Source organism: Bombina bombina, chromosome 4 (genome assembly GCF_027579735.1).
Source record: "Bombina bombina isolate aBomBom1 chromosome 4, aBomBom1.pri, whole genome shotgun sequence".
Lineage (NCBI taxonomy): Eukaryota > Metazoa > Chordata > Amphibia > Anura > Bombinatoridae > Bombina > Bombina bombina.
The window spans coordinates 521,024,027-521,037,389 of NC_069502.1; the positions used below are offsets into that span (position 1 = coordinate 521,024,027).

The 13,363-nt window shown below is 37.8% G+C and overlaps 1 protein-coding gene across 1 annotated transcript in view; it reads left to right on the top strand.

Moving 5' to 3' along the window:
• DDX43 (DEAD-box helicase 43) overlaps window positions 1-13,363 on the top strand; it is a 1,089,992-nt gene that overhangs the window by 737,459 nt on the left and 339,170 nt on the right. The window contains exon 12 of the mRNA XM_053712000.1: window positions 2,831-2,918. Within this exon, the coding sequence (XP_053567975.1) occupies window positions 2,831-2,918 (88 nt within the window). The remainder of the gene's footprint in view (window positions 1-2,830; window positions 2,919-13,363) is intronic.

Sequence of the window (13,363 nt, forward strand, 5' to 3'; positions counted from 1 at the left end):
GGTATCTGTCCAGATCCAGGGATCCTCAGGCGGAAGCAGTGGATGCATTGTCTCTTCCTTGGAAGTATCATCCTGCCTATATCTTTCCGCCTCTAGTTCTTCTTCCAAGAGTGATTTCCAAGATTCTAAAGGAGCGTTCGTTTGTTCTGCTGGTAGCTCCAGCATGGCCTCACAGGTTTTGGTATGCGGATCTTGTTCAGATGGCTACTTGCCAACCATGGACTCTTCCGTTAAGACCATACCTTCTATCGCAAGGTCCTTTTTTCCATCAGGATCTCAAATCCTTAAATTTGAAGGTATGGAGATTGAACGATTGATTCTCAGTCATAGAGGTTTCTCTGACTCTGTAATTAATACTATGTTACAGGCTCGTAAAACTGTATCTAGGAAGATATATTATCGAGTCTGGAAGACTTACATCTCTTGGTGCTCTTCTCATCATTTTTCCTGGCATTCTTTTAGAATTCCTAGAATTTTACAATTTCTTCAGGATGGTCTGGATAAAGGTTTGTCTGCAAGTTCTTTGAAAGGACAAATTTCTGCTCTTTCTGTGTTGTTTCACAGAAAGATTGCTAATCTTCCTGATATTCATTGTTTTGTTCAGGCTTTGGTTCGTATCAAACCTGTCATTAAGTCAATCTCTCCTCCTTGGAGTTTGAATTTGGTTCTGGGGGCTTTACAAGCTCCTCCGTTTGAACCTATGCATTCTCTGGACATTAAATTACTTTCTTGGAAAGTACTGTTCCTTTTGGCCATCTCTTCTGCTAGAAGAGTTTCAGAGTTATCGGCTCTTTCTTGTGAATCTCCTTTTCTGATTTTTCATCAGGATAAGGCGGTGTTGCGAACTTCATTTAAATTTTTACCTAAAGTTGTGAACTCTAACAACATTAGTAGAGAAATTGTGGTTCCTTCATTATGTCCTAATCCTAAGAATTCTAAGGAAAGATCGTTGCATTCTTTGGATGTAGTTAGAGCTTTGAAATATTATGTTGAAGCTACTAAAGGTTTCCGAAAGACTTCTAGTCTATTTGTTATCTTTTCCGGTTCCAGGAAAGGTCAGAAGGCCTCTGCCATTTCTTTGGCATCTTGGTTAAAATCTTTGATTCATCATGCTTATGTCGAGTCGGGTAAAACTCCGCCTCAAAGGATTACAGCTCATTCTACTAGATCAGTTTCTACTTCCTGGGCGTTTAGGAATGAAGCTTCGGTTGATCAGATTTGCAAAGCAGCCACTTGGTCTTCTTTGCATACTTTTACTAAATTCTACCATTTTGATGTGTTTTCTTCTTCTGAAGCAGTTTTTGGTAGAAAAGTACTTCAGGCAGCGGTTTCAGTTTGATTCTTCTGCTTATAATTTCAGTTTTTTTCATTATAAGATTAAAACTTTATTTTGGGTTGTGGATTATTTTTTCAGCGGAATTGTCTGTCTTTATTTTATCCCTCCCTCTCTAGTGACTCTTGCGTGGAAGTTCCACATCTTGGGTATTTATTATCCCATACGTCACTAGCTCATGGACTCTTGCTAATTACATGAAAGAAAACATAATTTATGTAAGAACTTACCTGATTAATTCATTTCTTTCATATTAGCAAGAGTCCATGAGGCCCACCCTTTTTTTTGTGGTGGTTATGATTTTTTTGTATAAAGCACAATTATTCCAATTCCTTATTTTTTATGCTTTCGCACTTTTTTCTTATCACCCCACTTCTTGGCTATTCGTTAAACTGATTTGTGGGTGTGGTGAGGGGTGTATTTATAGGCATTTTGAGGTTTGGGAAACTTTGCCCCTCCTGGTAGGAATGTATATCCCATACGTCACTAGCTCATGGACTCTTGCTAATATGAAAGAAATGAATTTATCAGGTAAGTTCTTACATAAATTATGTTTTTTAACCTAAGGTGGTATCTAATAAGAATATCAATCAAGAGATTGTTGGTCCGTCTTTGTGTCCTAATCCTTCTTCAAAGAAGGAACGTCTATTACACAATCTGGACGTGGTTCGTGCTTTAAAGTTTTACTTACAAGCTACTAAAGATTTTCGTCAAACATCTGCTTTGTTTGTTGTCTACTCTGGACAGAGGAGAGGTCAAAAGGCTTCGACAACCTCTCTTTTTGGCTAAGAAGCATAATCCGCTTAGCCTATGAGACTGCTGGCCAGCAGCCTCCAGAAAGGATTACAGCTCATTCTACTAGAGCTGTGGCTTCCACATGGGCCTTTAAAAATGAGGCTTCTGTTGAACAGATTTGCAAGGCGGCGACTTGGTCTTCGCTTCATACTTTTTCAAAATTCTACAAATTTGATACTTTTGCTTCTTCGGAGGCTATTTTTGGGAGAAAGGTTTTACAGGCAGTGGTACCTTCCGTTTAAGTACCTGCCTTGTCCCTCCCTTCATCCGTGTACTTTAGCTTTGGTATTGGTATCCCACAAGTAATGGATGATCCGTGGACTGGATACACCTTACAAGAGAAAACATAATTTATGCTTACCTGATAAATTTATTTCTCTTGTGGTGTATCCAGTCCACGGCCCGCCCTGTCATTTTAAGGCAGGTATTTTTTAATTTTAAACTACAGTCACCACTGCACCCTATGGTTTCTCCTTTCTCTGCTTGTTTTCGGTCGAATGACTGGATATGGCAGTTAGGGGAGGAGCTATATAGCAGCTCTGCTGTGGGTGATCCTCTTGCAACTTCCTGTTGGAAAGAATATCCCACAAGTATTGGATGATCCGTGGACTGGATACACCACAAGAGAAATACATTTATCAGGTAAGCATAAATTATGTTTTTTTATTGTGTCTCATCTATATTTTCCCTTATCCAATTCAGTGCAACCTGGCCTGATGGAGTGCGTCGTCTTGCAAAATCTTACTTGAAAGATCCGATGATGGTTTATGTTGGTACTCTAGATTTAGCTGTGAGTTTGTCTTTTTTCATTATGTATTCAATATGTTTACTATTTTATTTGTTTTATAATTAAAGTAACATATGTTTATGTTAAATTCATATTTGTTCAATTGAATCCTGGATTCAGAAACATATTGCAAGGTGACAAAACAATAACTACGAAAGTATATTAGGGTCATATCATAAACTTCCTAACCATTTAATATAGATAACCAATATAACTTTTTGGGAGATGCTGTATAAAAAACAACAACTTTAATATCTAATTTTAAAGAGAACAAGAAAGTGTTGCTAATACTCACTTAAAACAATAACCTACACTATCGTAACTATGGGGAAACATTTGTTGAGGGATATATACAACATAACTCTTACTGTTCCTTATATAAAACACTCCAAAAAAGAGGAGCATACAAAATGATTTTATTAAATTATTATTATAAACATATCATTGTGCATTAAATTCCTCCAGTATCTGGTAGTGATCCTAAACATAACTTTTAACACATTAAAGAGACAGTAAATTCAAAATGAAACTTAGATTGATTGGATAACGTACATCATTTTAAACAAATTTTCAATTTACTTCTATTATCAATTTTGCTTAGTTCTCTTGTTATCCTTTGTGAAAGAGTAATCATAGGTCAGCTCAGAAGCGTTAACATATCTGTATCCATCTGGCAGTGTTTATAGCCTTTGCATACATAGTTATGAACACCACTGTCCTAGACTGCTAAAGACACGTGCTCGCTCCTAAGCTATCAGCATTACTTAGGTTTATGCTTAAAGGGACACTGAACCCAAATTTTTTTCTTTCGTGATTCAGAAAGAGCATGCAATTTTATGTAACTTTCTAATTTACTCCTATTATCAATTTTACTTCATTCTCTTGGTATCTTTATTTGAAAAAGAAGGCATCTAAGTTTGTTTTTATTAGTTCAGTACTCTGGACAGCACTTTTTTATTGGTGGATGAATTTATCCACCAATCAGCAAGAACAACCCAGGTTGGGCCGGCATCTAAACTTACATTCTTGCATTTCAAATAAAGATACCAAGAGAATGAAGAAAATTTGATAATAGGAGTAAATTAGAAAGTTGCTTAAAATGTCATGCTCTAGCTGAATCACGAAAGAAAATATTTGGTTTCAGTGTCCCTTTAAACAAAGAATAACAAGAGCACAAAACAAATTTGGTAATAAAAGTACATTGTAAAGTTGTTTTAAAATTGTACGCTCTATCTTAATCCTGAATGTTTTGTTTTGACTTTACTGTACCTTTACTATGTGTGGTTTATAAAAAAAATATATATATAGTATCTCACAAAAGTGAGTACACCCCTCACATTTTTGTAAATATTGTATTATCTTTTCATGTGACAACACTGAAGAAATGACACTTTGCTACAATGTAAAGTAAGAAATGGACAGCCTGTATAACAGTGTAAATTTGCTGTCCCCTCAAAATAACTCAACACACAGACATTAATGCCTAAACCGTTGGCAACAAAAGTGAGTACACCCCTAAGTGGAAATGTCCAAATTGGGCCCAAAGCGTCAATATTTTGTGTGGCCACCATTATTTTCCAGCACTGCCTTAACCCTCTTGGGCATGGAGTTCACCAGAACTTCACAGGTTGCCACTGGAGTCCTCTTCCACTCCTCCATGACGACATCACCTTCTGTCTGCTTAATAGGGTTTAGGTCTGCAGACATGCTTGGCCAGTCCATCAACTTTACCCTCAGCTTCTTTAGCAAGGCAGTGGTCGTCTTGGAGGTGTGTTTGGGGTCGTTATCATGTTGGAATACTGCCCTGCGGCCCAGTCTCTGAAGGGAGGGGATCATGCTCTGCTTCAGTATGTCATAGTACATGTTGGCATTCATGGTTCCCTCAATGAACTGTAACTCCCCAGTGCTGGCAGCACTCATGCAGGCCCAGACCATGACACTCCCACCACCATGCTTGACTGTAGGCAAGACACACTTGTCTTTGTACTCCTCACCTGGTTGCCCCCACACATGCTTGACACCATCTGAACCAAATAAGTTTATCTTGGTTTCATCGGACCACAGGACATGGTTCCAGTAATCCATGTCCTTAGTCTGCTTGTCTTCAGCAAACTGTTTGCAGGCTTTCTTGTGCATCATCTTAAGAAGAGGCTTCCTTTTGGGACAACAGCCATGCAGACCAATTTGATGCAGTGTATGGCGTATGGTCTGAGCACTGACAGGCTGACCCCCCACCCCTTGAACCTCTGCAGCAATGCAGGCCTTTTCTGAGTGGAACCTGTTCTGTGAAACTGCTGTATGATCTTGCCCACCATGCTGCAGATCAGTTTCAGGGTCTTGACAATCTTTTTATAGCCTAGGCCATCTTTATGTAGAGCATAAAATCTTTTTTTCAGATCCTCAGAGAGTTCTTTGCCATAAGGTGCCATGTTGAACTTCCAGTAACCAGTATGAGAGAGTGTGAGAGTGATAACACCGAATTTAACACACCTGATCCTCATTCACACCTGAGACCTTGTAACACTAACGAGTCACATGACACAGGGGAGGGTAAATGGCTAATTGGGCCCAATTTGGACATTTCCACTAAAGGGTGTACTCACTTTTGTTAAAATTAGTGTGAAGTGATGCGCTTGGTTCCCCAACTGGCCAACCTAATAGAAGATACCTTCTTCCTAGGTAGCTATATAACTAGGGAGTATCAAATTAGAAAATTCAGGTGGCGCTTAAAAAAGCTGTGGGTTAAATACTAATAAAAACTCTTAAAAATTCCCTCTTTGAAAAAATTCTTACTAGATGCAGTCAGCTTCTTCAAAACACTTAATTTATTAAACACAGTATGAAGACAATTGAAATGTCATTAAAAAATTGTTCAAATCTCATCACAAATTCAATCATACGTTTTGGCCCAAAGCAGTTACAATCACCATTCATACTGCTTACAATTTCTATTCACTGATAACTTTAACTACACTATATAAAAATTGATAAAATAACAGGTCAATACAAGTGCTTAATCAACAATAAAATAGTTCAACCATAACATTTTCTTCAACTTTTTTTTAGGTATACTGAGCTTCTATGAATTTCCTTACTGATCATATCCTATGTAAGCACTATGCAACATATAACCACCAGTGCAATGTTTGATATAAGAGAATCGTAGTGTTTACTTGCTGTTTAGTCAGTTCAAACAGTATCAGCTGTCTCCAATTGTAAATAATGTGCAATGTCCAATAAAAATAAATATAAATAACTTTATTGATAGTTTATTAATAACGGTTAGTTTTTATATTAATGCAGGCTGAAAACGTCTTCCATTTAGGTCTTAATTTCTGGCGTTTTGAACTCTGGATGTATTGGTTATAGAATGTAGGATGTTTGAGTTGAGCAAGTGAAAAGCAGGAGGATTCTATTCAGCACCACAAGCTTAGAGGACACCTTCCAGCCCTTAAACCAGGGGGTCAGAGGTTCGAATCCCCATAAAAAGTTGTTTTGATGCATAAGATTTTTATATGAAGTTTTCAAGTATGTTTCTGGAAAGATTCAGTATGAAGGCACTAGGTTTTTTATTTTCTATTTTAGTTATGAATTTTCAACATTTAATGGATATAAGATTTTATTGTTTTTTTAAGCATTTTTGTCATATAAAGGAAGCTCCTGCAACCACATACAGAGCAATTGAGAAGAGTATTGTAAACTGATGAAAAAGGCTACCCCTCACCTGCATTGACAGGAACATGTGGATCCCACCTGAAGAAATTACTTCCAGGATGAAATAGGAAATACAATTAAGTACAACGAATCACAGGTAACCTTAGGGGATTTAAGAAGTATCTCACATAGTATGCAGTATCTTGAGCAAGCCCCACACCTTAGGGGTGAAACGTTGAAGGTGATAAGCATACTCTCTGTGGAACTTAAGAATTGGAGTTTATTCTAAACGCAAGGACTCTGCGTACTTAGTACCTATGTGCAGAGACCTAAGGCTTTCCTGACGGCTGGGAGGTAAATAGTAACCATACAAAGACTTGCCCAAGTGAAGATCGTTACTAAAGAAACCCGGTATCCTGAGACGCACCAAGCACAGCATACCTGAGCCGGTGGGGAACAGCCGGACAAGACATCGATAAGGAGCAGGTGAGAACGTGTGTGATTAAGAGCAAAGGGTTCCCTGCACTGATAATGTCAGATACAATTAGAGGAGACTAACATGTTTAATAAATCCTGTGATAAAAAAAGCGATACTATTGGAAAGAGACTGTATTAGCACACCCTGCACTAAGAGTGTTTGTGATTTGGAAGCGCATTTGGAAAGAGGTGGTGATTGGATAACCAAGTTGTTTAAGAACATTGCACATTATTTACAATTGGAGACAGCTGATACTGTTTGAACTGACTAAACAGCAAGTCAACACTGCGATTCTCTTATATCAAACATTGCACTAGTGGTTATATGTTGCATAGTGTTTACATAGGATACGATCAGTAAGGAAATTCATAGAAGCTCAGTATACCTAAAAAAAAAGTTGAAGAAAATGTTATGGTTGAACTATTTTATTGTTGATTAAGCACTGGTATTGACCTGTTATTTGATCAATTTTTATATAGTGTAGTTAAAGTTATCAGTGAATAGAAATTGTAGGCTGTATGAATGGTGATTGTAACTGTTTTGGGCCAAAACGTATGATTGAATTTGTGATGAGATTTGAACAATTTTTTAATGACATTTGAATTGTCTTCATACTGTGTTTAATAAATTAAGTGTTTTGAAGAAGCTGACTGCATCTAGTAAGAATTTTTTCAAAGAGGGAATTTTTAAGAGTTTTTATTAGTATTTAACCCACAGCTTTTTTAAGCGCCACCTGAATTTTCTAATTTGGTACTCACTTTTGTTGCCAACGGTTTAGACATTAATGGCTGTGTGTTGAGTTATTTTGAGGGGACAACAAATTTAGACTGTTATACAGGCTGTATACTCACTATTTTACATTGTAGCAAAGTGTCATTTCTCCGGTGTTGTCACATGAAAAGACATAATAAAATAATTACAAAAATGTGAGGGGTGTAATTGAGTGTTTGGATCAGCAATTTCATTTTGATCTATCAGAAAATGTGCTATATGCATCCAAACAAAATTAGACAGGTGCATACATTTGGACACCTTTGTCATTTTGTTGATTTGAATACCTGTAACTACCTAGCACTGATTAATTGGAACACACAATTGATTTGGTGAGCCCGTTAAGCCTTGAACTTCATAGACAGGTGCATCCAATCAGGAGAATAGATATTTAAGGTGGCCAATTGCAAGTTGTTGTTCTCTTTGACTCTCCTCTGAAGAGTGGCAACATGGGGGCCTCAAAACAACTCTCAAATGACCTGAAAACAAAGATTGTTCAACATTATGGTTTAGGGGAAGGCTACAAAAAGCTATTGCAGTGATTTAAGCTGTCAGTGTCCATTGTGAGGAAATAGAAGACCACAGGCACAGTTCTTAGTAAGGCCAGAAGTGGCAGGCCAAGTAAAATATCGGAAAGGCAAAGGATGGTGAGAACGGTCGAAAACAGCCCACAGACCAGCACAGTGAGTGCTGTTTTCTGCTTGCTGTGTGTGTGTATATATATATATATATATATATATATATATATATATATATATATATATATATATATATATATATATATATATATATATATATATATATATATATATATAAAAGCAAAAGGAATAAGATGAAACACTCACTGGACTTTTACATCACTGTGTACAAAGAATTTATTTGTAAAAAAAAAAAAATCTTTGTACACAGTGATGTAAAAGTCCAGTGAGTGCTTCATCTTATTCCTTTTGCTTATTCTGCTTCAGAGCACCCTGGCGGTTGCAGGACGGTGGTGAGAGTGCATATACCCTGTGAACTTTTGCCTATAATAGTATTTCCTACTATTAGAGACTGTTATGGTTCATATTGCCCTTTGCTTTTTACCAGTCTTAGACACTTTGATAAATAAAATATTTATTTAAAGGAAAGTACATGTGCAATTTGATATAATTGTTTCATTATTAAAAAATGGAAGAAGAAAAAAGACTAAAATATTCTGGATTGAAGAAGGCAGTCCAAGGTGCAACATTTTGTCATTAAAGAAACAGTCTAGTCAAAATAAAACGTTCATGATTCAGATAGAGCATGCAATTTCTTTCATGTAATTAGCAAGAGTCCATGAGCTAGTGACGTATGGGATATACATTCCTACCAGGAGGGGCAAAGTTTCCCAAACTTCAAAATGCCTATAAATACACCCCTCACCACACCCACAAATCAGTTTTACAAACTTTGCCTCCTATGGAGGTGGTGAAGTAAGTTTGTGCTAGATTCTACGTTGATATGCGCTCTGCAGCAGGTTGGAGCCCGGTTTTCCTCTCAGCGTGCAGTGAATGTCAGAGGGATGTGAGGAGAGTATTGCCTATTTGAATGCAATGATCTCCTTCTACGGGGTCTATTTCATAGGTTCTCTGTTATCGGTCGTAGAGATTCATCTCTTACCTCCCTTTTCAGATCGACGATATACTCTTATATATATACCATTACCTCTGCTGATTTTCGTTTCAGTACTGGTTTGGCTTTCTACAACATGTAGATGAGTGTCCTGGGGTAAGTAAATCTTATTTTCTGTGACACTCTAAGCTATGGTTGGGCACTTTTTATAAAGTTCTAAATATATGTATTCAAACATTTATTTGCCTTGACTCAGGATGTTCAACATTCCTTATTTTCAGACAGTCAGTTTCATATTTGGGATAATGCATTTGAATCAATCATTTTTTCTTACCTTAAAATTTGACTTTTTCCCTGTGGGCTGTTAGGCTTGCGGGGGCTGAAAATGCTTCATTTTATTGCGTCATTCTTGGCGCAGACTTTTTTGGCGCAAAAAAAATTTCTGTTTCCGGCGTCATACGTGTCGCCGGAAGTTGCGTCATTTTTGACGTTCTTTTGCGTAAAAAGTGTCGGCGTTCCGGATGTGGCGTCATTTTTGGCGCCAAATAATGTGGGAGTCTTATTTGGCGCTAAAAAAATATGGGCGTCACTTTTGTCTCCACATTATTTAAGTCTCATTATTTATTGCTTCTGGTTGCTAGAAGCTTGTTCACTGGCATTTTTTCCCATTCCTGAAACTGTCATTTAAGGAATTTGATCAATTTTGCTTTATATGTTGTTTTTTCTATTACATATTGCAAGATGTCCCACGTTGCAACTGAGTCAGAAGATACTTCAGGAAAATCGCTGCCTGGTGCTGGAGCTACCAAAGCTAAGTGTATCTGCTGTAAACTTTTGGTATCTGTTCCTCCAGCTGTTGTTTGTATTGAATGTCATGACAAACTTGTTAATGCAGATAAAATTTCCTTTAGTAAAGTTCCATTACCTGTTGCTGTTCCGTCAACATCTAATACTCAGAGTGTTCCTGATAACATAAGAGATTTTGTTTCTGAATCCATTAAGAAGGCTTTGTCTGTTATTCCTCCTTCTAGTAAACATAAAAAATCTTTTAAAAATTCTCATTGTTCAGATGAATTTTTAAATGAACATCATCATTCTGATTCTGATAATGGTTCTTCTGGTTCAGAGGATTCTGTCTCAGAGGTTGATGCTGATAAATCTTCATATTTATTTAAAATGGAATTTATTCGTTCTTTACTTAAAGAAGTTCTAATTGCTTTAGAAATTGAGGATTCTGGTTCTCTTGATACTAAATCTAAACGTTTAGATAAGGTTTTTAAATCTCCTGTAGTTATTCCAGAAGTTTTTCCTGTTCCTAGTGCTATTTCTGAAGTAATTTCCAGGGAATGGAATAATTTGGGTAATTCATTTACTCCTTCTAAACGTTTTAAGCAATTATATCCTGTGCCATCTGACAGATTAGAGTTTTGGGACAAAATCCCTAAGGTTGATGGGGCTGTCTCTACTCTTGCTAAGCGTACTACGATTCCTACGGCAGATGGTACTTCCTTTAAGGATCCTTTAGATAGGAAAATTGAATCCTTTCTAAGAAAAGCCTATTTGTGTTCAGGTAATCTTCTTAGACCTGCTATATCTTTGGCGGATGTTGCTGCAGCTTCAACTTTTTGGTTGGAAGCTTTAGCGCAACAAGAAACAGATCATAATTCTCATAGCATTATTATTCTTCTTCAACATGCTAATAATTTTATTTGTGATGCCATCTTTGATATCATTAGGGTTGATGTCAGGTATATGCCTCTAGCTATTTTAGCTAGAAGAGCTTTATGGCTTAAAACTTGGAATGCTGATATGTCTTCTAAGTCTACTCTGCTTTCCCTTTCTTTCCAGGGTAATAAATTATTTGGTTCTCAGTTGGATTCTATTATTTCAACTGTTACTGGAGGGAAAGGAACTTTTTTACCACAGGATAAAAAATCTAAAAGTAAATTCAGGTCTAATAATCGTTTTCGTTCCTTTCGTCACAACAAGGAACAGAAACCTGATCCTTCATCCTCAGGAGCGGTATCAGTTTGGAAACCATCTCCAGTCTGGAATAAATCCAAGCCTTCTAGAAAATCAAAGCCAGCTTCTAAGTCCACATGAAGGTGCGGCCCTCATTCCAGCTCAGCTGGTAGGGGGCAGATTACGTTTTTTCAAAGAAATTTGGATCAAATCCGTTCACAATCTTTGGATTCAGAACATTGTTTCAGAAGGGTACAGAATTGGCTTCAAAATAAGACCTCCTGCAAAGAGATTTTTTCTTTCCTGTGTCCCAGTAAATCCAGCGAAGGCTCAAGCATTTCTGAAATGTGTTTCGGATCTAGAGTTGGCTGGAGTAATTATGCCAGTTCCAGTTCTGGAACAGGGGCTGGGGTTTTATTCAAATCTCTTCATTGTACCAAAGAAGGAGAATTCCTTCAGACCAGTTCTGGATCTAAAAATATTGAATCGTTATGAAAGGATACCAACATTCAAAATGGTAACTGTAAGGACTATCCTGCCTTTTGTTCAGCAAGGGCATTATATGTCTACAATAGATTTACAGGATGCATATCTGCATATTCCGATTCATCCAGATCACTTTCTGTTTCTGAGATTCTCTTTCCTAGACAAGCATTACCAGTTTGTAGCTCTACCGTTTGGCCTAGCAACAGCTCCAAGAATTTTTACAAAGGTTCTCGGTGCCCTTCTGTCTGTAATCAGAGAACAGGGTATTGTGGTATTTCCTTATTTGGACGATATCTTGGTACTTGCTCAGTCTTTACATTTAGCAGAATCTCATACAAATCGACTTGTGTTGTTTCTTCAAGATCATGGTTGGAGGATCAATTTACTAAAAAGTTCATTGATTCCTCAGACAAGAGTAACCTTTTTGGGTTTCCAGATAGATTCAGTGTTCATGACTCTATCTTTGACAGACAATAGACGTCTAAAATTGATATCAGCTTGTCGAAACCTTCAGTCACAATCATTCCCTTCGGTAGCCTTATGCATGGAAATTCTAGGTCTTATGACTGCTGCATCGGACGCGATCCCCTTTGCTTGTTTTCACATGCGACCTCTTCAGCTCTGTATGCTGAACCAATGGTGCAGGGATTACACAAAGATATCTCAATTAATATCTTTAAAACCGATTGTACGACACTCTCTGACGTGGTGGACAGATCACCATCGTTTAATTCAGGGGGCTTCTTTTGTTTTTCCGACCTGGACTGTAATTTCAACAGATGCAAGTCTTACAGGTTGGGGAGCTGTGTGGGGGTCTCTGACGGCACAAGGGTTTTGGGAATCTCAGGAGGTGAGATTACCGATCAATATTTTGGAACTCCGTGCAATTTTCAGAGCTCTTCAGTCTTGGCCTCTTCTGAAGAGAGAATCGTTCATTTGTTTTCAGACAGACAATGTCACAACTGTAGCATACATCAATCATCAAGGAGGGACTCACAGTCCTCTAGCTATGAAAGAAGTATCTCGAATTCTGGTTTGGGCGGAATCCAGCTCCTGTCTAGTTTCTGCGGTTCACATCCCAGGTATAGACAATTGGGAAGCGGATTATCTCAGTCGCCAAACGTTGCATCCGGGCGAATGGTCTCTTCACCCAGAGGTATTTCTTCAGATTGTTCAAATGTGGGGACTTCCAGAAATAGATCTGATGGCCTCTCATCTAAACAAGAAACTTCCCAGGTATCTGTCCAGATCCAGGGATCCTCAAGCGGAAGCAGTGGATGCATTGTCACTTCCTTGGAAGTATCATCCTGCCTATATCTTTCCGCCTCTAGTTCTTCTTCCAAGAGTGATCTCCAAGATTCTGAAGGAATGCTCGTTTGTTCTGCTGGTAGCTCCAGCATTGCCTCACAGGTTTTGGTATGCAGATCTTGTCCGGATGGCTTCTTGCCAACCATGGACTCTTCCGTTAAGACCAGACCTTCTGTCTCAAGGTCCTTTTTTCCAT